The sequence below is a fragment of the Triturus cristatus genome, chromosome 10 (assembly GCF_964204655.1).
Source record: "Triturus cristatus chromosome 10, aTriCri1.1, whole genome shotgun sequence".
NCBI lineage: Eukaryota > Metazoa > Chordata > Amphibia > Caudata > Salamandridae > Triturus > Triturus cristatus.
Genome location: NC_140593.1, coordinates 203,545,747 through 203,573,256, shown reverse-complemented (window position 1 = coordinate 203,573,256; position 27,510 = coordinate 203,545,747). Strand labels below are relative to the sequence as shown.

The 27,510-nt window shown below is 44.2% G+C and overlaps 1 protein-coding gene across 2 annotated transcripts in view; it reads right to left on the bottom strand.

Moving 5' to 3' along the window:
- The window catches only part of DGKB (diacylglycerol kinase beta), a 1,940,047-nt gene that overhangs the window by 1,562,135 nt on the left and 350,402 nt on the right, over nucleotides 1–27,510 (bottom strand). Inside the window, exons 4-5 of one of the 2 annotated variants that reach the window (XM_085630813.1) lie at nucleotides 27,027–27,047; nucleotides 7,654–7,807 (exon numbers count right to left, since the gene is read on the bottom strand). In XM_085630813.1, coding sequence (XP_085486939.1) covers nucleotides 7,654–7,807; nucleotides 27,027–27,047 — 175 coding nt within the window. The remainder of the gene's footprint in view (nucleotides 1–7,653; nucleotides 7,808–27,026; nucleotides 27,048–27,510) is intronic. The other variant, XM_085630814.1, reaches the window with a different exon arrangement.

The window sequence follows — 27,510 nt, the reverse complement described above, 5'->3', positions numbered from 1 at the left end:
ATAGCCTGTCAACTGTCAAACACCCCAGCGTTTAAAATTTCAATGCAAGGTGTAGTGGCAGGTACCTGTGAAAAGAGTGCTATCAGCATGCACATGAGATAGTGGTGAAAACATGACACAGGACTTTCCACATATTAACAAAGTTCTTAGCTGCCAGCAGTCACATTGTTGTTATGTGTGATACCTAATCATGGCTTTATACCTAAATGCACTTTCCTACTAGGGGTTTCGATCCTAGGGTTTCAGTGTGTACAAACCAGACCTAGTATTTATCACAGAAACATGGCAATGCCTGAGTTGACACTAGAAGTGCCTGTTGTATACTGGCTTTTAAAATGTGATTCGGAGGCTAGACAAGGTGGTATCACTGCAGTTATATATGAGGATTTTTATCAATGCAGGCAAGGGAGCAGCACCCCTATGGAGGACTGCAGAATCCTATACTTCTAGCTTTCTCAAAATACTTTGGTTATATTAGGTGGAGCCATTCTCTACAGGCCTTCTGGCTATAACTTTCAGCTGGCAACAAATCTATTTGCCTGGCTGTCCCCTCTGGTTATAAAGTATGACAATTTCCTGTTAGTCGTCAATTTTAATATCCACTTTTAGGGCACGGAGGACTCCTTATGTAGAATGCTGGGGAATGAGATGAAGATTCTACAATTAAAACAATGGGTAAAGGTTTTGACTCATAGGGCTCAGCACACTCTAGATCTGTTATTTTCTAATATTGGCATAATTAAGGTAAATCATATTGACCCTATCTACTGGTCTGACCATTTTTTAATCATTTTTTTATTTATGCTTTCAAGGGGCTGGACAGTAAACGCAGGTCCAGTTCCGTTCTGAGAATACCCTGGAGGAAAGTCAATCTTTCACAAGTAATTTCAGTCCTCCAGAGCATTACCATAGAAAAATAAATTGAGAATCTTAACACAGCCATGGCTAAGGTGCTTGACATGTGCTCCCCTTGGAAGTCAAGCAACTCCTCCAGAACCTTTCCTTCCGAGTAATGGTACTCAAATGAGCTTAGAGTAGCGATAAGGAACCACATAGTCCTGGAGTGCTAATGGCAGCAGTCGAAGTGCTCCAAAAATTGGACAGCCTACAGAACAGCTTTGAAAGTCTTTCACAAGTTACTTAGGAAAGTGAAAATATTGTCATTGTAAAGAGACTGGAAGAGAGAAGTTTTCAAAATAGTAATGGAATTAGCCCATCCTGAATGTTTAAATCAGACATTCAATGCCTCGATTCTTCAACACCGGCACCACCCCGGCAACCACTGAGACACCCGCTCCCACGACCACCACCCGCACCAACCGCCTGATCTTACCATCAGGATCATGAACACCGTCCATGTCCGGATCCCTGGACGACCCCTGTCCACACCACATCTTCAACAAAGCCAGCAGCACCATCGCACCCCATCTCCGGAAAACCATCAACATCTCCTTCTACAGCGGCTTTCCCGGAGAGCTGGAAGCACGCAGAGATCAACGCCTTACTCAAGAAACCCAAGGCGGACCCCAAGGACTTCAAGAACTTCCGACCTATCTCCCTGCTCCTGTTACCGGCGAAGATCATTGAAAAGGCCGTCAACAAACAACTGACCAGCTTCCTTGAAGAGAACAGCATCCTGGACCCATCCCAGTTCCGGTTCCGCAACACCCACAGCAACGAAACTGCCCTCATCGCCGCCACCAATGACATCAGGTCCCTGCTAGACAACGGAGAAACCACGGCCCTCATCCTCCTGGACATGTCAGCCGCCTTCAACACGGTCTGCCACCGCACACTACGAACACGCCTCTACGACGCCGGAATCCAAGCGAAAACCCGGGACTGGACCTCCTCCTTCCTCTCCGGCAGAACACAGAGCGTCCGCCTCCTCCCCTTCCGCTCCGAAGCCACCAAGATCATCTGCGGCGTACCCCAAGGCTCATCCCTCAGCCCAACATTGTTCAACGTCTACATGACACCACTCGCCCACATCGCATGACGGCACGACCTCAACATCACCTCCTATGCCGACGACACCCAGCTGATCCTCTCCCTCACCAAGGACCCCCACCCAGAAAAAACCAACCTCCACGAAGGAATGAAGGCCGTCACCAACTGGATGAGAATCAGCCGACTGAAGCTGAACTCAGACAAGACGGAGGTCCTCATCCTTGGATCCACCCCCTCGGCCTGGGATGACTCCTGGTTGCCGACTGCACTAGGAACACCACCAACTCCCACCGACCACGCACGCAACCTAGTGGTCATCCTCGACTCTACCCTCTCAACGACGAAGCAGGTCAACGCCGTCTCCTCCTCCTGCTTCAACACCCTCCGCATGCTTCGCAGGATCTTCAAGTGACTCCCCACCGAAACAAGAAGGACGGTCAACCAGGCCCTCGTCAGCAGTAGACTAGACTACGGAAACGCAATCTACGCAGGAGACCCGGCCAAACTCCTGAAGCGGCTTCAACGCATCCAGAACGCCTCCGCACGCCTGATCCTCGACATCCCTCGCTGCAGCCACATCACACCCCACCTGAGAGACCTACACTGGCTCCCTGTCAACAATAGGTTAACCTTCAAACTCCTCATCCACACACAGAAGGCACTCCACAACACCGGACCAACGTACCTCAAAAGCCGACTCAACCTCTACACCCCCACCCACCAGCTCCGCTCCGCAGACCTCGCCCTTGCCACCGTCCCCTGCATCCGAAGAGTGACCACCGCCAGCAGATCATTCTCCCACCTTGCCGCCAAGACATGGAACACCCTCCCCATCCGCCTACAGCAGACCGAAGACCTTCTGACCTTCAGAAGACTTCTCAAGACCTGGCTCTTCGAACAGTAGCAGCTCCCGCCCCCCTGCGCCTTGAGGCCCTCGTGGGTATGTAGTGCACTTTACAAATACCATGATTAATTGATTGATTGATTGAAGAGATGGTTATGTTGTTCAATGACAAAATTCAGAGGATCTACTTTTGGGGACCAACCTCCTTTAGCTGAAAATGCGTTTAATGGATGAGACTTGTTATTTTTAATCTCAAACCAGAGCATTTGGAAAAGGCTATGCTAGAGACTAAATCTGGAACTCCCCTAGATCTGTTCATCTTTTTTCATCTGGTCTCTATTTTAAACTCCATTCCTCACCCAAACCTTCAATGTTTCTCTGAACAGTACTGAATATCCCTCCATGTGGAAGTATGCCCTGATCCTGACTTTGGGCGAGAAAGCAAAAGACACACAATTGATGGACGGAATGCAGAGCAAATCAAAACATTCACCCCAGTCAAGAGATCTGGGTTAAATCTATAATTCTTTTGTTCACCATGCTACCCCAGTTTAGACCTGGCCATATGCAAATCAGTCTTGACCCTGTGCCTCATGGGAACAGTCCAGCCCGAACTGCCAATCCAGACGGTGGTCCCTTGCTCTCCATGCCACTGGAATCAAGCTATCCTGGCTGAAGAGGGGTGAAACCCCAAAACCGGCCCTGGGATGCTTGTTTCCAGTCCAGGGAGGACCTGGCTTGGCATTTTGGGCTGGACTGTTCCCATGAGGCACAGGGTCAAGACTGATTTGCATATGGCTGGGTTCAAACTGGAACGGCATGGTGAGCAAAAAAAGATGGATTTAGGCCCAGGTCTCTGTACTGGGGTGAATGTATGACATTGTTCTGCATTTTGTCCAACAACTGTTGTTGTTACATTTGTCACCCCGAGTGAGAAGGGTATGCCCAGACGTTGGCTCCTTGCTGTCCATGCCACTGGAATCAAGCTTTCCTGGCTGAAGAGGGGTGAAACCCCAAAACCGGTCCTGGGATGCTTGTTTACAGTATAGGGAGGACCTGGCTTGGCAGTTCGGGCTGGACTGTTCCCATGAGGCACAGGGTCAAGACTGATTTGCATATGGCTGGGTTCAAACTGGAACCGCATGGTGAGCACAAAAATGATGGATTTAGGCCCAGATCTCTTTACTGGGGTGAATGTATGACATTGTTTTGCATTCTGTCAATCAACTGTTGTTTTTGCTGATCCTGACTTTGGCAAAGAAAGCAGAGATTAACGCCTTCATCTTGTCCAATTATCATCCAATCTCTCTACTGCAATATATATGTCTAAAATACTAGAAAGACTAGGTAATGTCCAGCTTTTAGAAAATGGCAACTTGATGGGCCTAACTAAAATGGGCTTCAGAGTCAGAAACAGCACAGAGTCAACCTTGCTGGCAGTCTTAAACAGTATCAGATCGGATGTTGTTCAGGGAAAGGCTGCAACCCTGATGTTATTGGATTTGTCCACAGCCTTCAAAAGGGTCTTCCACAGCCTACTAACACAGAGGTTACATGAGATTAGCCTACATTGAGAAGACTTACAGAGGTTTGGATCTTTCTTAAATAATAGATCACAATCAGTACAACTGGCCCCTTTCAGGTCCAACTCTCAATTGCACAAAGGTGGGGTTCCACAAGCTCACCACTTAGTCCCACATTGTTCAATATCTTTGTCTTTTTCTTGACAGGTATCATTATGGCTTGGGGCTTTGAGATCTATTCCTATCCTGACAACAGTCAACTTATTATTTCTATGGGTGAGAGACATAGAGAGACATGTGAAAGTCTCATAGGCTGTCTTTTGGAAGTAGATACTTGGATGCAATTGCACTGTTTGAAACTTAATGCTGAAAAATGGAGATACTGCTTTTTGGTGAGGCTTGCAGAATTTGGAACGATTCCTGGTGGTTCTATCTCCTGGGCCCTACTCCGAAACCAAGGACAGTAGCTATGATTCTTGGATTCTTAATAAACAACACCCTCTCCATGCAATACCAGGTAAATACAACTTATGGTAAAAGCTTTGGTCTTCTTCACCTATTGTGTAAGCTTTTCCATTGGATCCCGGTAGAATGGCAAAGGACAGTCATTCAAGCAATAATTATGAGCAGGATGGATGATAAGAATGCTTTACATTTAGGAATGGCTGACTTCCTATGACCCATCTGCAATCTATTCAGAATGCAGCCCCCAGACTTGTCTGCAACAGTGCACAAAGTACCCTGGCTTCAACTTGTCTGAATACACTTCATTAGCTTCTAATACAAAAAAGTGCCAAATTCAAGCTGCCATTTCATGCCCATAAGGCACTATATGATACTGGACCTGCTATTCTTCGCAACCAAGTTACCTTCTATAACCCTAAACAAGCACTTTGGTGGCAAGCTTAGCTTTGGGAATGGCCAAGCGCAACAAAAAAGCCAGAATGGGTGGCTGCTCTTTTACTCATTTAGCAGCTTTACATTGGAATTATCTGCCTATTACTCTTCACCTAACTTCGGGCCTCCACACGTTATGGAAGGAACTAAAGACATGGCTATTGTCGTTATAAATGAACCTATTATATGGGGCTGTGTATGTTTTCGATCCAGCTCCTGGATATCCCCTCTGGTATGATTTTAGTGCTTTACAAATCTAACAAATAAATAAATAAATACACAAATGTTAATAGCAACATATCTAGTCCCAAAATACACTGTGACGTTTGGCAAAAGTTCAGGAATGAAAAAGTATGATATTTCCCTTTGGGACACTTGACCGCTATGAATGTTCACACAACAGCAGCACCTCCATAATGTAGTCAGGCAAAGTGTGTAGAAACCCAATGGCAAGCATGCTCAAGGCATCCCGTTTACCTAAGAACACAGGACTACACATTATTCTGGTGTAGTTCAGAATGTTAAAGGTCTCACAAGGTGCTGTGCTGTTGACTAGATTAACCATTCCTACATTGTCTCATAATATTCAGTAAAGAGTAAGTGAATGTGTGTCAAGGAATTTGTTTATTAAAATAAGTTCATCGGACACACTGCCAATGGAAAGGAATGACATACTCTACATTACTTCTCCTTTTAATTAAATATGCGCTTTATAACAATTCCTGCAACAAAACAACATGTTTTGTAAACAACAGAAGCCCATAGCTGTTGTCTCTTTTGTGGGATTAGGCAGCTGAATGAACACTGATAATCACTGATTTTGAAAGGTTTGGAAAATGTTGAGAAAATGCTACTGGAATACACAAAAAATAAAAACTGAAACTAGGAAAACCTACATATATGGATGGCTCACTTCATAACCTATAAATACATGGTACTTTCATTTCCCTTGTTTATGCCACCCTTCTTTGACAGAGCACGTTTACTTTATGCCAGTCCCTGAGATTTATATGTATACCTACATTTAACTTGATTAGACGACAGACAGCTGCTAAAGGAAATCTTAAAATTGATATCAAATTTAGTCAATCTTTAACGTCACCATTAAACAATTACAGACGGTCAACTAATTTTACAGTGCCTAATATCTAAAAAAGAGAAAAACATTTAAAAGGACACGTATCCCCTTGTGAAAAGATATGTGAAATATATGATATTAATTTGTCCAGAGATTCTTTAAGCAACTAGTGAGCAACAGTGAGAATGTCAGATAATACTAATTTGAGGACGACATCTGCTTCAGTCAGCATCAACTTTGAATGGCTCACAATGTTTCATTATATTCATACTCATATTGACAACATGAATCAAACAGCAGATATGATTTACTTGTGTTAGTGCTTTTAAAGAGGTAGAAATTTGAAAAACAAGGTTCTTCACACAATGTAAATTTAGCCTTAATCAAGGGATGCTATTTAGTGCTTAAAAATGTAGCTTTCCGGAGGCATAGTAGTATTACCGATAGTCCACATCTTTTGAAGCATGCTACCATAATGAATGTTCTTTACTAATACATGCTTAAGAGTTTACATGATGCTACATACAGTGCATACACTAGATTATTCCAAATGATAAAAAACATAACACTGTAATCATACTTTTATATCACTTTGTCACATGAACATATTGTGTTGTCACACATTTGTTTTCAACAGTACAGTACAGGCATATAGGGTTCAATCACAACTGTGAAGTGCACCACAACAAATAAGTTCCAAAGTAATGTAGTCCATCCAATTAGTATGAATCCGAAATGTTCTTTAATCTTCACATGAATATTGTAAAAACAGCCAGTGTGTTTCGCCCAACTTCTGTGAACTTCATCAGGGCGTATTGGTTAGTAGTGTCCTTCTGTGACTAGTATCATGAATATCAGCACTGTAATATACACAGTCGTTGGTTCCTCCTTTTGTGTACCTAATCCTTCTTGGATCCAGGGTGGGCTTGATACCTCTTTATTTGGTAATTACGCAACAATTCCTTGTTAAGCTCCTGTTCCTGCTGTGGTGGTCGGCGTCTCACACAGAAGTTAGATGAAACGCGTTGGCTGTTTTTACAATATTCATGTGAAGATTAAAGAACACTTTGAATTCATAATAATTGGATGGACTAAATTACTTTGGAACTTATTTGTTGTGGTGTACTTCACAGTTGTGATTGAATCAATTTTGGTACTTGGGATCACTCTCTGGAAACAGCGGGAGTAGTGGATGTGTACACTATACAGCAACAAATATTGAACACTGGACTAATTGTGGGGGATTATTGGGGAAGGTGTGTTTGCTCTATAGGCTTGCTATTTCGCTCTGGTTGTGCATAAAGGCATTTAGGGTGTTTTTGAGCAAAAATTGTAAGGTTAACTGTTTGGTCACTACATACCTCCCGAGAGGAGCTGGCTCTTTGTTTGGAGTGATGGGCTGGCATGTGGAAATTTGTTACTAAATGACATGAAGAGATGTTGGCAGAAATCAATTGGCAAATCAGCTTCTAGGAAGGTTTTCATGAATAACTGGAACCCTTCAAAATCAATTGCCTAAAAATAAACAAGAAGAACAGTGTGTATAAAGTAATCGAAATGCATACTGGTCTTTTATGATGAAGTAACATTAAGGTAACAAAGACAAATCATGCAAGGTGAGCAAATGTTAGTGATGCTAGTTTTTTGTGATTTATATTCACAGAACTGTATAAACATTTGTAGTCAAACATGTACACACGAAGAGTTAAAAGTGGTAAAAGCTTAAATAAATCTGTCAATCTCAATTATTAGTGACTTCCTTACATTTTCAATAAAACCACTTACTGTTATTGGTCTTTATTAGTTAAGACATAAATACAATGTCTTTGGACACAGTAGAAGGACCTGAGCAAACCTCTTGATTTCTAGCTTACTAAAATGAGAAAGGAGGAGCCAGAGAGCTGTGATCTACTCCTGTTCTTAAAATATGCTGCATCCCAACACCTGTGTTATGCCAGAGAGCCATTTACTAACCACTCCCCCTGTGAGGGGGGAGTCAGTTCTTCAGAGTTTTCATTGATTACAGTTTCTACATTTTAATATTTATTCTGGTTTTTTTTATATAAGAATAAACATTGTTAGAACTGCGGTAATGGTTGGCAGAGGAATGCACCCTGTCCAAGCAGCAACCACCACTCTAGTCAGGGTAAGCTAGATGACACTAAATGATTACCTTTGACTATCCTCTGGTAGCTTAGCACAGAGCAGTCAGGCTTATTTAAAGAACCAATGTGTAAAGTATCTGTGCAACACAAACACACAGTAACACAATGAAAACACCACAAAAATACTCCACACAGGGCTAGAACATAGATTATGTCTTCATGAGTAAAACAAGAGCAAAATGACAAAAATCCCACAAGTAAATCAGAGTTATGAATTTTTAAAGATTAAATCAAAAAGTAGTGCTTAGAAGTTAATAGGGCTAAGTGGTTACTTGAGGTCACGCTGGACCACGATGGAATGCAGACTGGCTACAGGTCTTATGCAGGCCCTGCTGAGAAAGTACCTTGGGTGGAGCAAAACGTCGACATCATAGTCTTGATGCGTGGGTTCCAATCCACGTTTTCGTGTGGATGCTTCGATGTATAGCCTAGCAGCCGGGTCCCGAGTCGAACCCCTTACGATGCAAGCACTGTGTATCATCGAAACTCATAGTTGGGTCCTGTGTCATCCTCGAGCCATGCAGAGAGAGCCCCTGATAGGCACTGCATTGACTTCGAAGGTCACTGTGTCAGTTCTGATTGTCTCATAGCTGTGACTGTGTTGATTTTGAAGCAAAAACAGCTGCAGAAACCACTTCTGAAGCACAGGGCTGGATTGGCACCACAGGCAATAGACTGGTCTGAATGATGGGGGAGTCTGAATAGACCCCCGCAATTCTCCAAAGAATAAGACTGTATGAGGTAGACTCTTGGCCAATTTGAGCAAATCAAGGCTGAGACTAGAACTATTGGAATCATATGGCCAAGAACTAGATGCACGTGCCGTGCCTTCCCCATGTTATTGACAAAGTCCGATCTTCAGGACAGCCTTCACACTCTCAAAATGGATCTAAAACATGAATTGAGGGGGACATAGAGAAGAGTCTGGCTGAATTGAGGACTGACCTCGATGCTAAGGTCTAGAAGCTTAGATCCGATGCTGAATCAGTGCTTTCGATTTGATTTTAATTTTATATTTATAAAATAGAACTAATGCCTGAAGACATCTAGGCGCTGTTCCTGATAGGAAATCGTTTGACAGAAGAGAATAACAGCTGAGTTCTTAACCCATTGTGGACTGTAAATAAAGAGTTAAAAGCAAGATCTAAAGATCTGAATGAAGCAGTTCTGAGGATTTTTTAAATGTGTGGGAAGGCTGTTCCACACTTTGGAAGTAGTGGCAACAAAACTTCTGCCTCCCCAATTAGACAGAATCTAGGAACCTCAACAAGATTGGAAGTGGTAGAGCAGAGAGTTCTTGATGGAACATACCGATGGAACAGGTGCTTTAAGTATTCCGGTTGAGAATTGTGTAAAGCCCTGAAGCCAATACATAAGGCATTAAAGTCTATCCTTTTCTTAATGGGGAGCCAATGAAGGAAGATGAGAGCTTGTTTGGCAGACTGATGCATGTAAATCCCTATCAGGAAGTCAGCCGGTGCGTTCTGGAGAACCTGTAACTTGCCAAGAAGCCCTTTCTGTAGACTAAAAAAGAGGGTGTGAAGGTAGTCTAATTTAGAAAGGATAAGTGCAGAGACAAATGTTTTTAGGAGATTGGGAGGTATAAATGAAAAAACTATTCTGACCATTTTTAAGGTGTAGAAGGTTGAGAAGGTAATAGCATTAGCCTGGTGTTTAAAAGATAAAGCTGTATCAAAAAGTGCTCCTATATTTGTTTGCTTTTGTTACTGGTGTAGGGAGCGAGCAAGGTTCCTGAGACCATCATTTAAGTGACCAGAAGGTTTGATCCAAAGAGCAGGACCTTGGTCTTGCCTGAATTCAATTTCAAAAGACACACAATTGATGGACGGAATGCAGAATAAATCAAAACATTCACCCCCAGTCGAGAGATCTGGGTTAAATCCATCATTTTTTGCTCAACATGCCACCCCAATTTAGACCTGGCCATATGCAAATCAGTCTTGACCCTGTGCCTCATGGGAACAGTCCAGCCCGAACTGCCAAGCCAGGTCCCCCCTGGATCGGAAACAAGCATCCTAGGACCGGTGGGTCCCGTGCTCTCCATGCCACTGGAATCAAGCTATCCTGGCTGAAGAGGGGTGAAACCCCGAAACCGGTCCTGGGATGCTTGTTTCCAGTCCAGGGAGGACATGGCTTGGCAGTTCGGGCTGGACTGCTCCCATGAGGCACAGGTTTAAGACTGATTTGCATATGGCTGGGTTCAAACTGGAATGGCATGGTGAGCAAAAAACAATGGATTTAAGCCCAGATCTCTGTACTGGGGTGAATGTATGACATTGTTCTGCATTCTGTCCATCACGTGTTGTTTTTTAATTCAATTTCAGGCAGTTCTCCAACATCCACTTACTAACATGTTGCATGCAGTTTTGAAACCTGGCCGCTGTGTCCAGAATATTGATAGTCACTGAGATGACAATCTAAGCATGATTGGCATAGGACACCATAGCAAAGCCAAAGAGTTTGATAAGATGTGCCATGGAAGTGACATATAGATTAAAAAGGGACAGGCTGAGCGAAGAGCCTTGTGGAACACCGCAGGGTAATCGGAAGGAAGGAGTTGCATAATTGCCAAGTTCCACAGATTGATCTCGCTCAGATAGAAAAGGTTTCAGAAGAGAAGGCACTGTGCCAGCAATACCTAGCCTTTGGAGATGACTTATCAATAGGCTGTGGTGGAGGTCGACAGTGTCGAACACCGCTGAGAGGTCTAAAAAAATTAATGCAGAATTCACTCCTTTGTCCACCGCACATCTGATCTCATTGGCAGTGATCAGGGCCAGCTCCGTGCAGTGCTCGCTCCTGAAGCTGTACTGTGTTGAGTCCAAGAGATGGTTATTATTAATAAAGGTGGTAAGTTCTTGTTTTATCAATTTTTCAATGGCTTTTGCCGAGAGGGGGAGATGGGAAAAAGGATGATAGTTACTGGGATCCAGTGTATCCAGGTTGGGTTTTTCAGAAGGGGAAGGATAGATGCCTCTTTCCCTTGCTTAGGAAATACTCTAGTCTTGGAAATAAGATTAAAGAAGTTGGTGAGATATTGTGCTATGACCTCTGGAGACAGTTGTATTATTCTTGGTGGACATGGGTAATCTGGTGATCCAGATTTTGCTGTGATAAGACGTTTAAGGACGTGATCATATGTGGTGGGTGAAAAGACAGATAAATTGGCTGCGTTTGCTTGAGGCAAGCCATAGGGGGTGGCTGGAGACTAGCGGTGCAATTGCCTCTGGTGGAGCAACTGTAAGTATTAGCAGACCAAACTCTAGTGTTTTGATTCAAAGAGAAGCGTTGTAAATAATGCAGACTTTTTCTTGAAGGAAAGATGCTAAAGAATTGCAGAAAGTTTGGTCAATTGAGAAGTGGATCATAGATTGTGGGTCATTGAAACCCAAATGGACATGCTAGAAACAGCGTAAGCAAACAACTCCCTCAGTAGAGTAGCAATTGCATGGCAAACTGGACGAACTTGAAGATCTTAGGAACCGCTTCCACTGGGAAAATCTGAGAATACATGGATAGTAAATAAACATTGAGATCTCTTATCTGGAAGCTATTGTAGTGGGCATGGAAGGGCATGCCTGGAAGGCAGATACAAATAAATGGAGCCTCTCCTCAATGCTGAACTTCCAAATCATGCACAGAGACACTGATAGGGCAGGTGGGGGCTCTTATCTTTCGGTGCCTCTCTATGTCTTTTGTTCTAGTCCTCATACTCCTCTGGCTGCTGGTTGGAGGTTTTGTCTGGGGGGACGCAGGATGGCTGTTATGTGGGATGATGGGATGTGCAAGCTATTGGCAATTGTGCTGGTGTTGGTTGGAGCCAGACGTTCTTATGGCTATAACTAAGCAAGAGTGACATATGATATGCAATGCTAGGGGGTAGCAAAATTGACAGTAGCATACAGTTGGATAGCTTATCGAAAGTGGTTCCATAGAATATGTTCCATACTGCCACTCAAACAGCTGCCAGTAACATGAACAGGTCACATCTATATTTTGATGCTAAATGGAAGTCAATATACAATGTAATTTGTTTAGGCCTTTCAAATACCTTGCTTCCAGCACTCTGGAGAGCACTGGGACGTTTTGCCTCAATGTGCTGGTATGATACTTTATTGTGTGGAGACTGACAAAACATTTCTAAGAAATTGATGGCACTAGGCTATCAGCCAAGAAAAAAATGGAAAGCTTCAAATTTTCAGTTTAATATTATGAGCAGAGCTGTTTATTCCCTGCAGATTTGATTGGGGGGAAGGTTTGTTATTGTTGGGAAGGGTAATGTCGGGTCATATGTTATTTAGCTATTATGTTGATCCCCAAAGTGTCCGGTCCCCAAAATATAAGGGGAATGTTTGTGTGTTCTTGAAAATGAAATGGGTGAATGGATTTTAATAAACAGTGTACAGCTAAACAAAAAATGTAAGCATTTCAGCAAATGGCCAACATCTCCTCATATAATGTTCCCCCTCTTCTTCCAATAAAAACGGTACCCTACTTCTATGGGTGGGCCTATTGCATGGAACAGGAACAGCCCAAAATTGTAAAGATGGAAAGACCACATTAACACTATATTAATTACAAACAGTCATATATCTGGCCAGTTCGTTTTAACTACACTAAGGCCTCTAATATATGTGAAGTAAAAATTTTTATGGTAGAAGTATGGGAGCACTGGATGGGAACACTGGATGGCGGGAGGTTTGAGCTCTCCAAAACTTCCCAACCTTTCCATCAGAATGTGAGAAAATTCCTCTTTTAACCAATGTTTTACTTGTGTAGGGTTCTTTGTAATAGTTGTATTACTGGATGATCCCATGCTCAGACATGGGTTTCTGTGCCCCAGTGAATAGCAGGGGACTGTTAGGAGTTTTATTTGAGAAAAACTTCAAACACCGTCATGATTTGGGCACAGCTGTGTATGTCTGTTTTTCAGCAAGGACCTGAGCACTGTTTAGATTTTTTTCTGGAAGCTGGGCGGATGGGGCAGGGAAACGGTCAACAAGCTGACCATGCTGGGCAGTTGGGAGGGATGCAGTGGCAGTACAATGGACCATGCAAGGCAGTCAGGATGGGCAAACGCAGGACAAGAGACCATGGAAGGCAGGTAGGAAGGGATAGTGGCATAGACTCAGATGATGGAAGCAGCAGGGGTGTTAGGGACAATGGCAGCAAGCTGAACATGCAGCCAGGTCGGCGGGAACGTGGCAGGTCAATGAACCATGAACGACGGGAAGAAGGGGCAAGGGCATACACACCACAAAAGAAGGCATTTGGGATCAAGGCAGATGCAGCAATCTACCCACGAAGGGCAGATAGGGGAGATAGAAGGGGTATTAGCAACACAACTGATCTCACCAGGCAGTAGTGAGAGTGCAGGGGAATAGACTCAGACAACAGAGAGCAGAAGTAGAAGCCATGGTATGGTCAACAAGCTCACCACAGAGGGTAAGTGGGAGGGACAGTGGAAGCACCTGAGACCATACAAGACAAGAGGGAGAAGGCAGGGGTATGGACTCTCACAAAGGAGGGCAGGGCTGAAGTAGGTAAGGGCAGCAAGCTAAGCATGGAGGACAAGTGTGAGGGGCAGTGGCAGCACAAAAGTGCATGCAGGGCTGAAGGGAAGGGGCAGGGCACAGTCTAGGACAACAGAGTGCAGGGTGGAGGGGGCAGTGACAACAAGCTAACCATGGAAGTCAGAAGGTTGGGATCAAGGCACACAGATGGAAAATGGAGCGCAAACAGGAGGGGAACAAGCTACAGTGGGTTAACCACCAACAGGGTGGAGGCCCGTGGCAACCGTCTGTTGCTAATGGCCAAAGGCTGTACAAAGTGGAGGTGGCGACTGAATATGTTCAAATCACCCTATAAATTCATGAACAAAAATAAATATTAAACAGAGGTTATAGTCAGGTTTGGTAATACGACCTTCCCACAACATTAAACACCAGACAGAAATTCACTGAAAAAAGCAATGGTTAAAGTAGTAGAAATGGTAATAAGATCTTAGCCTGTGTTTACAAACCCTAGAAATATGCTGAAAAAATAGAGGGTAAATTAATGTTGTAGTTAGATGTTGAAATGAATTTAAGCCTAAGCTTAAAAAAACAAAAAAGGTTCAGAGAGCCAACTAGAATTTGCAACCCTGTCGTTCACTGCTTATAACCTCTTGTGTTACAACACTCATGACATGTTAAATTACATCTTTGACATACTCACTGATGGTATCTCAAATGACATAATTGATGACATTGTAGCTTTTGCATTCAAAATTAAGTTAACAGTGCTCTATTTAAGCAAACTGCAGTTTTAGAACATTACAGAACTTCTAGTCTAGATATTAACTAATCTCCAAGATTCATGTATCCTATTGCCAAAAATAAATAATCCCAAACTACACCCTCAAAGGGTTTCCCTTCTTCGTACTCTCAACAACTCTAGGTTTACCATTACTGTGGACTAGATTCAACATTTGCCTAGTAATTCACCTGAGCCAAGAGTTATCCAGACACTGAATCTTGATATAGCCTTTTAAATCTAATGCCTCAGATACTTTCTTTCCACTGAAGACAAGTGGGGGGCATACCATTTCCCATACATTGCCTCACATGTGTACCTTCGGCTTGCCTTTACTCATACAAACTTCTTTATCCACATAAAGACCAAATTATGGCTCAATTCTGCACTCAGATGTGATTTAGACTTGGTGAACATTTATAAATTACAAGGTTTCAGCTTGAGGCATAATACTTCACATTCTTGCATTGTTTTGCATAACCACTCATAAATGCAAACAAAAGATACACAAGCTCCAAACAGGTCACCACACAGTCTTTCAGAAAAACTATAAATACAACCCATGTTCAGCGCTCCATTGCAATCTGTTGTAAACTCAAAATGCTTTCAATAACTGCTTTCCAAATTTGTGTAGCATTTCTTCAGAGGAATGCTTATACTCATTCTTATTATAGTAGGTACAAGATATTTAATTTACCATTTGATTCCACCACTTTTTAGCATAAATATTTCCCTATCACACTAGGACCTCTTCAGGAGTGGAAGGAAACATTTCTACATATGTATCTTAATTTTATTTTCACCACCATGCTCATAAAATAAATTGTTTACAAATCCTTTCAAATTTTCACATTTGCAACACTCCTATGTAAAACATTAAAATGACATACATTTCCTTTCTTTCGCAATCACATGTTTCCATTGTGTCTTATTGTTTTGTTTTATTATAGAGAGAAAAGGCTTATGAGATTGTTCTTACTATAATGAAATTACATCACTGTAATTCGTGTCTTCTGAAATTTCATTTTACATAATATAAATAAAGTTATTATAAATCAAACATTTCTAAATATTTAGTGACATTCAATATATATACAATGCTCTAAACTCCAAGTGAATAGTATGCTAGTACTGTACCAGATACTTCATCTTTATTTTGTTACTGAGACAGTTGCATTAACATTGCATATCATTATCATTCCATATCATGTTGATTCTGTTCTTCTTTATGACAAAAACACCTGCTAGTCAATAACCTCCAGTCAGTATGTGCTTACCTCCAACTTACATATTTTAAACTTACTTGCTTACCAGTTTTCAGAGTATAACCACCTAAAACATAAATTATCCTTTTGTGAATGGTGTGTCAAAGTCCGGCTTTGGTAGGCCTCAAATGATGTAAAACACCATTGTATAACTTCCTTTACAGTTACCACAAAGTGGATAACATTGTGTTGAAATGTGAACATTATCAGTTTAAATGCCTTCCGCCTACTTCATTTGTGTTCCTAAGGCTGTTATAACAAAATATCAGTCCTTCTTACTTGCTATACATCATTATCTTTCTCAAATTTTATTGATACAATTCTTAAGTTTAAATTGTGTTATTATTACTTATTTGAGCTCAGAAATATTTCTAGGGCTACTTATTTATTATCGTTGGCATTGCCTAAAAAGGCAGACCATAAGACCTATCAGTGATATGATCGCAAGATACAAATGGAGAATAACCTCCATATATTAACCTCAGTTAACTTTTTAAAATCTTTTTATATAACTCCGATACAGTATCAAATAAGTATGTCCCTTACCTTTAAAGACAGTGTGTATGCGTGTTTGGCATACAACGTCACAGTCATGTTGAATTCTTTTATATCCATTAGGATAGGACATCATTAAATGTTTTAATCACACTGATTGCATGTCACTTTCTAATGTGTTCTAACAACATGCTGAAGTGTGACTACTCATAGTCCAATAAAAGTTCCATCGGGTTCATGTGAAACATTAACTAGTTGTCTTGTATAATTCAACACATTACTTCCTTCTTGGGTTTCAATTCACTCTACCCATTGGAAAACAAAACTGCCTGTGGCTTAATTCAAGCACCATCATGCTAATGAAGGCAGACTCTAACTATCTTACCGTATCCAAATTAGAGGTACGTATCAAACTAGTTGCATAATAAACTTTGTTCTACTGTTACGCAATATAAACACTTGAATATATATATAATCCAGCGTTGTGTATATAACCTAAATAAAATTGAAGAATGTATACACTGATTGTTAAACGATAAACAGCACATTTTTGCATATGATCATTTTTGGTGCTCAATACGTGCAATCCTATTGTAAAGAAAAATCTATTTAAGAAAAAAATTGCAATTCTACCTGTAACACATTCAATCAGATCATATCATAATACACTATGAGAGAATATGTTTGAGGCCTTGTTGCTATGTCTAATCAGAAATATTGGAGAGTAGCCATCTGAAAAATGTAATCTTTTTCCATTACTCCATTACGTTTGTCAAAAATAATAAGACCATATCATAAAACAAACATTGCAAAATTGTCATATTAGAGCTTACGGTTACCAAATTGTTTTATATAGAATGGTATAATTTCTGAAATTCTCAATGAAAGGACATATTAATAAAAAAGAATCAAATCATCTACTCCTGGAGATTACAATGGCAATATCCTTTGTTCTTGCCTTTTAGATGGCCAGTTACTTTTACTTTCTTCAACTCATCCTTAGAAACATTCCTGGACATGGGAAGAAAGCAAAGGCCCTGCTGAAAGAAAAACGCTGACTTCTGTCTCCTTCTGGAAGAACAGGAATCAGTCATTATCTCCAGGGCTCCTCACTCATGGTGGCACCCAGGAACTGAATGTGATTTCCAATGGCTAAGTGACTGGCTTCCTGTTTGCCTAGTTCAGTAACTCAAAAATCAGAAAGACCCCTGACTCAAAAGGAGCTTAGCTCACCAGAAAGGATTTGTTCTGAAAGAAACCCGGCTGAAAAGATACCCAGTCCCTGGAGGACTACTCCGAGGACACAGGCGCTGTAAGACCAACCAGAAAGAACTTTCCCACAGTTAGAGAAATGTTGAAGAAAAGTAGGGATTAGTCATTATTTCTACTTCAAGAGGACTGGAAAAGGTGCTACAGCCTACCCAATAAGGTCGCACCCCAGGCAGGAAAAAAACAAGATCACATTTAATTACACTGTCCAACGGGGTCGTACCACTTTTGTAACACAATCCTATGAAACATTTTGTGGTGGTATTTACTTTTCATTGCAAATCAAAATTTACGTTGCAAAATTGACCAAAGTAAAGCAAAGGGGCACTATGCCCTACTTGGCATCTTAGACGTGTTTCATGGGTGGTACATGGGCATTCTCATGCAACTATGCACAGGTTTTTACTGAGATCCTTGTCTACAAACAATTGAAGAAGGGGATTTGTGTTTAAAGCTTATACCTCCTCAAGGCAGGTGTTACTGAGGAGAAATATTTTAATTTCTCGATACTTTTCAAACTTTACATGTGTGCTTGAAAGTGGGTGGAAATATTAAAGCATAGGTTTTATATTGGAAACATCGATTTTTATTGGAAGGCTCCCTTTCCAGTTTTGTACAGAAAACGGAGCTTTACAATGCGAAAACTATGTTTTAATACCTTCTCAATATTGTTTATGTGCCTAGTGACAACATATCTGACTTTGAGGGACCACAGCCTTGGATCTTGCACCAATAGAAAAATGTTGACTTCTATTTCAGAGACTTAGAGCCCGATTATGATATTGAGCTGTCCGCTGTTCTGGGTCAAGAGACCGCCTGACAAGCAGTCGATGGTCCGACCTACCAGTTACAAAATGACCGCTGTGGTGGTGATTGGAAAGTGATCCTTTACACTGCGGCTTCTGCTGAGGCCCAGGAAAAGGGCTAAAAGAGCCCTTTGTGCACATCCATGCACCGTGTGGCATGCACCATGTGGTGCATGGCACACGATGCATGGATGTGTGCCCCCAGGGCCACTTTGCAGTGGCCAAAGACAAACAGGGAGCCTGTTTGAGGATCCCAAACACCATTTCTGACAGCCTTTTCTAGGTGGTTGACCACCATGAAAATGATGTCAGAAAGGTACATCGTGGGGGGGGGCGTGGCCAGCAGCATGGCAGACTAGACGTGTCCTGCCGAAGCTCCGCTAACCCGATATGATCCTGAACACATCCTGAGCTCTTCCTCAGTCCGCACTGACCCACGCCAGGGTCCGAAGTTGGGAAACAGACTGGGTGCTCAAGGTTAAGCAGTACAGCCCCAGGGGGACCGCAACACCCGGGGAGCCGAGATGTGGAGGTGCTCTGGCAGCGCAGCCAAGATGGTGCTGAGGCGGCCTGTGGGGCTCGAGTGACGGAGGCTGCCTGATGACGCCCACTACGGAGTGGCCGGGTGCCCCGGTGACTGGGCGGAATCATCGGGAGGGCTGGGTCCGCGAGCCGAGCCGGTACCCGCCTCCTTCCTTGTCCTCCGCCCGGTGTGTGAGAAATTCGACTGCCGCCGCGATTGGAGGAAACCGGGGCGGTAGGCGCCGATCGGAACCTGGGTGCTGCACCCGCTGATCCATCGGCGGGCCCTCCGTTGCGCAGACGAGGTGCGCGAGCCCAGTGGTGGGGGTGCCTGACTTCACCGGGCCCCAAGTGAGAGGAAAACACGGAAGGGAAGACGAGGGAGCCCGGTGGAGTGGCATTAACATGCTGCAAGGAGCGAGACGCCGGGGGGCACATTGCTAGTCACCGGAAGCAGGCGGAGGCAGGATACGGTGCCCCCACAGCAGTCAACCACATAATGCATGGAGCCACGAGTGGGAGCAAGCCATAACTACTGGACCAGGCCCCTGGTGAGTGATCCAGCTACTCCCGTTGTTAGCGGACTGCGGTCTGTGGGAACAACACACAGTGCAACCACAGGTACGCCCCTACCCTCTCTCTGTGGGGGAGGCTGCTGAGACTCGGACGCAGGTTGGTGTCCCGGGGGTGAAACACAGCTGGGCCCCTAGGAGGACAGAACACTATTGGAGGCGGAGCGTGCAAGGGCCCCCGACGGTTGGCCACTGGCGGTCGTAGAGCCACTCTGGCTGTACCATCCTTCTGGCAGTGGGGCCAAGGCCATTGGTTGCAGCGGTACTGAGGTTCGGCGGTCCCCAACCACCGGGCAGAGAGGGACAGTGGTGGGGGGGAGTAAGGCCTGTCCATTCCGTGGTGACTTAACGACTCCCTGCCCCAAACATACCAGTGGGTGTCCTGGAGCGCAGTGGGGGAGGCGCATGATCCTCGGGGGCGCCGTCACGGACCGCAACAGTGAGAAGTGGGACATCCAATGGCGAGCGACAAGGGCCAGAAATCGCAAAAGCAGGGGAAACTGGACAAATTCACCAAACCCCTCCAGGGGACAGACTCCCCGGCGACAACCGATATGGCTACGCCAGAAAACGGGGTCCTTCTTCAGGAGATCCGCTCCTCCAGAGAGGCTCTAGAGGGTAAAATTGATGGAATTAATATAGACGTCAACTTGCTCCGGCAAGATTTAAGGAACGTGTCCGAGAAAGTCACGCAGGCAGACCAACGAATTTCGGACGTGGAAGATACCGCAAATACACTCCGGAAAGAAGTCACAGACTTGATGGCGGCTATGAAGGATGTGCTATGGAGGGTGGACGATGCCGAAAATAGGGCACGAAGGAACAACCTGCGCTTTATTGGTTTTCCGGAGAACATCGAGGGGACGGATGCCAGTGCTTTTTTGCGACAATGGATACTGGACACGCTTCCTGAGGTGCAATTCTCGTCGTGCTTTATCATTGAAAGGGCGCATCGAATCCCGGGGACACAACCTCCAGTGGGAGTGGCGCCGTGACCGCTGATAGCGAAATTCCTCAACTACCAAGACCGCGATCTTGTACTTCGGGGACTGCGGAACCATGGGGAAATCAAATTAAACAATACCGCAAATCTGGTGTTCCCAGACTATTCACGTGAAGTCCAAAAGCAGCGCAAAATGTTTGACTCCTTTAAAGATAAGTTACGGCAGATGCAAATAACTTACATGCTCCTCTTCCCAGCTAAGTCAAAGGTGATATATCAGCCCAAGACTATGTTTTTTGCGATGCCCGAGGAGGCCTGGCACTGGATAGAAGAGCGTCCTAGGCTCGGACCCCGGAGGTGCGGAGCTCCCTCACAAGCGGAACACTGATCGGGCGGGGTACTAGGCCCCGGACTCAGTGGCCGACCTGGAGAAATAGACAACAGTCACAACAAGGTCGCAATAGAGCGACACCATATAGCAGTAGGGGGGTCACGGGTCAGACGCACCGCGCCTCGGACTCAGTGAGCACATCACGGAGAGGCATTCCTCCTGGCTGTCAAAGGGAAAGACATGGATCACCGGAGATTGGCGGACTGTACGGACCAGGATCTAACCACTGACTCAGAGACAGACCACCCCCTTATGCAGAGCATCAAGCTCCTAGAAAATCCAGTAGAGATGGGCAGGGCCATTGGCGAAGACACACAAGCCAGCCACAAAGAAGGGCTTGAAGGAGAAGCAGTGATGGGCGCGGGGAGCTAAAGGGACTTTAAGCAGATGGAAGGGCTGGCACCCCCCCCCCCCCACACTGGGTGCAGTGCCTTTCTTTCAGTGTTATTTTGGGAAAGTTTGATTTATTGTTTTTTTTTCTTTGTGTTGAGGGGACTATTCTTGGTCTTGGAAATATTTCGAGACGTAGCAACTGAGCTGCTGGTTGGTTGAGGGTGGGCAGGCGTTTATAGCCATTTCACAGGGGGGAAGGTAGGTGGGAGGGGAAGCTTGAAGGTTTAGAACTTGGGGGGGGTGGGCAACAGGCCTCTCCTGAGCCACACGACGAAGTTGGTCATGTTGACCCCGGGCAGAGTCGGATGGGTAGCGGGGAGATTGGGGTGGGGGGGAGTAGGAGGTTAATGCAGTTTTCGGACAAGAAAACGTGGGAATGTGTCATTTGCAAATTTTCAGTGAGAGGGTGTTGCAAGAGGGTGCACAGCGAAGAGAGCAGCGTGGTTCGAGGATACCTAAAAAAGGTCATGGCTAATTACACCCTGTATTCAGTTTTATCATGGAATGTCAACGGAATGGGGAACAAGGTGAAGCGAGGGTTGGTTGCGTCCTACTGTAAAAGGCTAAAACCAGATATCATCCTCTTACAAGGAACACACTTAAAGGGCACGCACTGCAATTTCTTGGGCTGTCGACCGTATACGACTCTGGCACACGCTGGATTTTCTACCGGGGCGAGAGGGGTCGCCATTTTAATAAGGAAAAGTCCGCCGTTCAGCTATGGACCTTCTTGGAGTGACCCCGATGGAACCTATGTGGCCGTAAGAGGGATCTGGGATAGGAGACATATCATGCTCATCAATGTGTATGCACCCCTAGACTACAGAAACGCATCATGGATAGGTTAGCTGCCATTCTTCTAGAAGCAGGTTCCCACACACATATAATAGGCAGTGACTTCAATGATGTGATGGACCCCTTATAGGACCGCACGACGGCTCCAGCTGGAACCCCACGGGATACCCCACTCAAAAGGTTTGTGGATACTCTGGCACTCACCGACATGTGGTGCAGACAGCATCCCCGGACTAAAGCATATTCTTTCTACTCAGGGGCCCATAAGGCCTTCTCGAGATTGGATTATATATTCACCTTGGCTGGTGACCTAGGGAGAGTGCAAAACATTTAATATCTAGCACAAGGTCTTTCTGACCATTCACCTTTGTGGTTGACAATGGGGACCCAGAGGCAACACTGTGCGGGGGCTTGGAAATTGAACTTGTGGGAACTGCAGGACCCACAGGAGGCCCGAGAGATTAGGGTGGACACAGAGCTCTACTTTAAGGAAAATGTTGGGTCAGTGGACTCCGCTATCACTCTGTGGGAAGCTTACAAAGCGGTCCTTCGAGACAGAGCCCAGAATACCATAGCGCATAAAAAGCGCAAAGAAAACGAGGGGGTCGCAAGACTTGAAGCGCAGCTTCTACTGGCCGAAACGCAAACCGCCGCAAACGCCAGCCCCGCCCAGTTGAGGAGGTTGAAGCTCCTGCAGCAAGAGTATTTGGCGTCAGCCAAGAGAGATGTACAGCACGCCATACAGGCAATGCATAGAAGGCTGTATGACGTGAGCGACAAAACGGGTAGGCTCCTTGCCTGGCTCAGTAGGAAGGAGCTGGAAAATAGATGGGTAACCCAGCTACAGACGGAAGATGACCAGGTCCATGCAACCCAGGAGGCCATAGCGCATGCCTTTGCAGGTTATTATGAGGCCTTCTACGCGACAAGATACTTAGCGGACGATTAACAAATCCACACGTATCTACAATCCATACAACTCCCTCGACTCGAGTCCAGTGAAACACAAGCGCTGGAGGCAAAGTTGACAATTAAAGAAATTTTGGAGGCCATTGGTCAGATGAAACCAAGGAAGGCTGCGGGTCCCAACGGACTCCCACCGGAATTATTTAAACGACACGGGGCACTTTATAGCAAGCATCTCTTGCAGAAGTATCTTGAGGCGAGAGAAGTGGGTATACTGCCTGAAGACTTGAGAGCGGCCACTATTGTGGTGATACCTAAATAAGGGTGGCCGCCACAGAGATGTAGCTCCTACAGGCCCATATCCCTACTAAAGATGGAAACTAAGATCCTGGCCAGAATTTTGGCCAATAGGCTTATGAAGGTTATTACGGGACTTGTTCACAGGGACCAGTCGGGCTTTATGCCCAAGAGATCAACAAGACATAACCTTAGACGAGTCTCTAACTGTTTGGAGATGGTAAAACATAGACCTGAGCCTCACCTTATACTATCCCTGGACGCCGAGAAGGCCTTTGACACAGTCCACTGGCTGTTCCTTATGGTAGTTTTGGACAGACTGGGGTTCGGTCCTGAGTTCAGGAAGTGGATAGCCCTACTGTATGAAAGGCCAGTGGCAAGAGTCAGGGTCAACGGGGTCACGTCTCGGCAGTTCCCGATTGAAAGGGGAACTAGACAGGGCTGCGCCATGTCTCCCTTGCTTTTCACGATAGTCCTAGAGCCCCTTGCATGTATAATCAGAGCACACCCAAATATAACAGGTTTCCGAGCGAATGACAGAGACAATCTTGAGAAGCGTGTTTCATTATATGCTGACAATATACTCCTATATGTCACAAACCCCGGCAAGACAATCCCTACCATTATGGCATGCTGCGAGGAATATGGTAGACACGCGGGGTACAGAATAAACTGGGAAAAGTCGTGTATCTATACGGTGGGACAAGGTGTTGGGACAGCAGTGTATCCCGGTCAGCTCCAGGTTGCACCTCAGGGAATAAAATACCTGGGTCTTCATGTCACGCTGGATAAGCCGCGGGCACTGGAGCAAAACCTGTGTGCAATATTAGGCAATTTCCGCTCAGACGTAGAACATTGGGCCTCTTTGCCCTTGACGCTGCTTGGAAGAGTGGCACTCTTTAAAATTATTACTTTACCAAAATTTTTATATGTGCTGCAAAATACTTATCATCCAAAGAGGTGTTTATGAGGATTGATGACATCCTACGAAAGTTCCTTTGGGGAGGTAAGCCCCCCAGGGTAGCGCTGGGGAAGCTACAATGCCACCAATATAGTGGCGGCATCTCCTTGCCGGACCTCCGCTCCTATTACTGGGCCGCCCACTTGATAGTTATTAACGATTGGGAATTCAGAGGAAGGGATCACGCCACGTATGCGCTGGAACACACACAGTTCTTCAAAAAACATATCCTGCATTTTCTATATGGAGGTAAAGGAGTTGCGAGGATGTTGCCAGCAACGCAGATGGTAATAATGGCCTGGAAGAAAGTGGAGAGGAGGATAAAATGGGAAGAAAAGGTGACTAAGGAAACTCCCCTGTGGGTGGGAACACGACTCACGGAATTTGCCAAGCTGACAGGTTTCCAGAAATGGGACTTAATAGGCATTTCCCAACTTAAAGATATAGTATACCGGAAGGAACTGGTGATGTTTTCGCACCTCCAGACTGAGTACGACATGAGCAAGACCCAGCATTTTAAATATTTGCAATTGAGGCATGCATGGAGGGCGCAGAGTATTGATATGAAGGGTCTCCCGGAATACTCCCCCCTGGAGGGTAGGCTATTGATGGACGAAATTGGGGGGAAAGCATTATCCTGGACCTATAGAACAATCATGAATAACACACCGGATTCTCTGAAGACACTGCGGCCCCGTTGGGAAGCTGATCTGGGGGACATAGATAACCTGGATTGGGAAATGGCCCTGATGCACCCGAGGGAGGTAGCTATTAGGTCCAGGCTACGATTGATTCAATTTAAGTACCTGAATAGAATTTATTATGACAGAGCCCGACTGTATAGGATTGGAAGAGCGGAATCTCCCAACTGCCTGAAATGTCACACCATGGAAGGTACCTTCTTCCACAAGGTTTGGGGGTGCCCACAAGTGCAGGTATATTGGTGAAAACTGTTGAAGGAGATGGAGAATGTACTGCATGACTCCATACCCCCAGACCCTTTGTTTATTCTGTTGGGCGTACCCACAGACATTGATCTCCCCAAGGCAAAACTAACATTGCTCCAGCTGGGATTGGTGGTGGCCAAAAGGGACCTGGAAAAAGCGTGGGGTGCGATGTCTAACCCAACGCTAGAGGAATGGCAGAGGAGTATGGATATGTATATGTTGGGGGAAAAAACAACTTATATAGCAAGGGGGTGCCCGAATTCTTTTTTTATTATATGGAAGACTTGGTGGACCTCCTACAGACTTACATTCACGGACTCCCAGTGAACTAAGAGGGAGAGGGGAGGGGGAGGGGAAACAACTGGTTACGTTGGCACGTAATATCCTGGTAATGTTGAATGATCATGTCATGGTACTGTTGAATCCCGCTCTGCAGGTGGGGAACAAGAGAATGAGTTGCTTTGCATATGCGAAGTGGTTTTGTAATGTAAATGAAGAAATGCCAATAAATACATTCCCCCCCCCCCCAAGAAAAAAAAGGTACATCGTAAATCCCCGACGGCAGTGCCTGCCTCGGCACCACCTTCAGTTGGGATCACGATTTCGACCACCGCCTCATCAGGATCACTGATCCTGGCAAAGGCGGCGATCTGTTCCCCGACAGACAAGGGTCTGACCACCTGCGTTGTAATGTGGTGGTTGGACCAAGGGGCTGTCTATCAGTGGGGTCCCACTGACATCATAATGGGGCCCTAAGACTAAAGATAAAAAGTTTGACTGGGATGACCCTCTAAGTGTATCCAACCTCCACTCCATTGTGGTAGGCCTGAAATTGTGCTTAGGTCCCGTGAGCTCTTGTTTTTCAACGGTGCTTGAATTTTTCTAGATACTTTTTACCTCATAACTTTAATAATGAACCTCGCTTCTTTGCCTTATCTTGTTTGAATGATCTTGGTATTTTTATAGCCCATGGAATGTTTTTCTATTCCTGTAAATTAATTTGAAAAGATTTTATTTTGTTGTGTTCTTTACGTTACAATTGTTGGCACTGCTTGAAATTATATGCTCTTCTCTAGTGATTACCCGCTGTTTGTGCAATAACTACCAAGTGCTGAGTTGAGATTTTCTTAGAACATTGTTTTAAGCTAACCAGTTTTTGTTTATTAAGTTGGAGTGGAACATTTTTGTTTTTTCACCAAGAGTTATTCTCTTTTCATGATGGCTAAATATTTGATCAATTTCATTTTGAAGGAAATCCCATAACACTTGAGAAGGCAGGCAGTGTGGCTGTGATTATCATATTCTTCTCTTACTATATCGTGTTTGGGATGATTGCTTAGTTCAGTATGTTATATGTCTTCAGACCTTGCTTTGTCCACAACTACCCTTTGAGACATTAGCACACCACCAACAACTTCCTCTTCAAGGATGCCATGAAAACTGTGAGGAAGGGAATTATAATAATGGGTAAATATAAACACTTCATAGGAAGGCAATTTCTATGGATATTCATAAATGCTGCTCATTTTAATCACTCAAATGTGCAACTTCCCTGTGCACAGCATTCTGCAGTAGCAAAAAAGATTCTCAATATTGAAACACACAATACTTCTGATTAGCTAAAACGCAAGCATGTGAAGCATAGCATATGTGTGTGGTTAATAAACAATGACACAAAATTAAAATTCTTACTTGCTTTAGAATATCTTGTTTCTGGTTATCACACAAGGAAAGAAAGAACATAACAATAATTAATGAAACATTTTTTTATTTTAGGTCAACAGGCATATATTTTGTCAAAAAATCTGAATATAAATAGAGATTGTAACACTAAACTGTGCAAAAGCAGAAAAAATGATTAGGGTAAAACAAATTCACTGCTGGGTTAGATTCTGGCTATAGGTAGTTCCTGGTGCTTAGGAAGTGACTAGACAAAGTAGTCATGTTTCGATGACCATTAACGTTGCAACAGAGCCCAAAAAATCAATTGAATCTAAGATGAGTATGTTATACATGAAAACCTCTCTGGTACACTACATCCTGTTTATTCTTATGAAACTACTTCGGTAATCTAAAACAGACTTCAAATATGTGCAAACACAGGTCATGATTCATGAAGATGACTTACACTGTAATTAAAATTTTGAGAATGTATGCTACTTTTTGGCAATTCAAA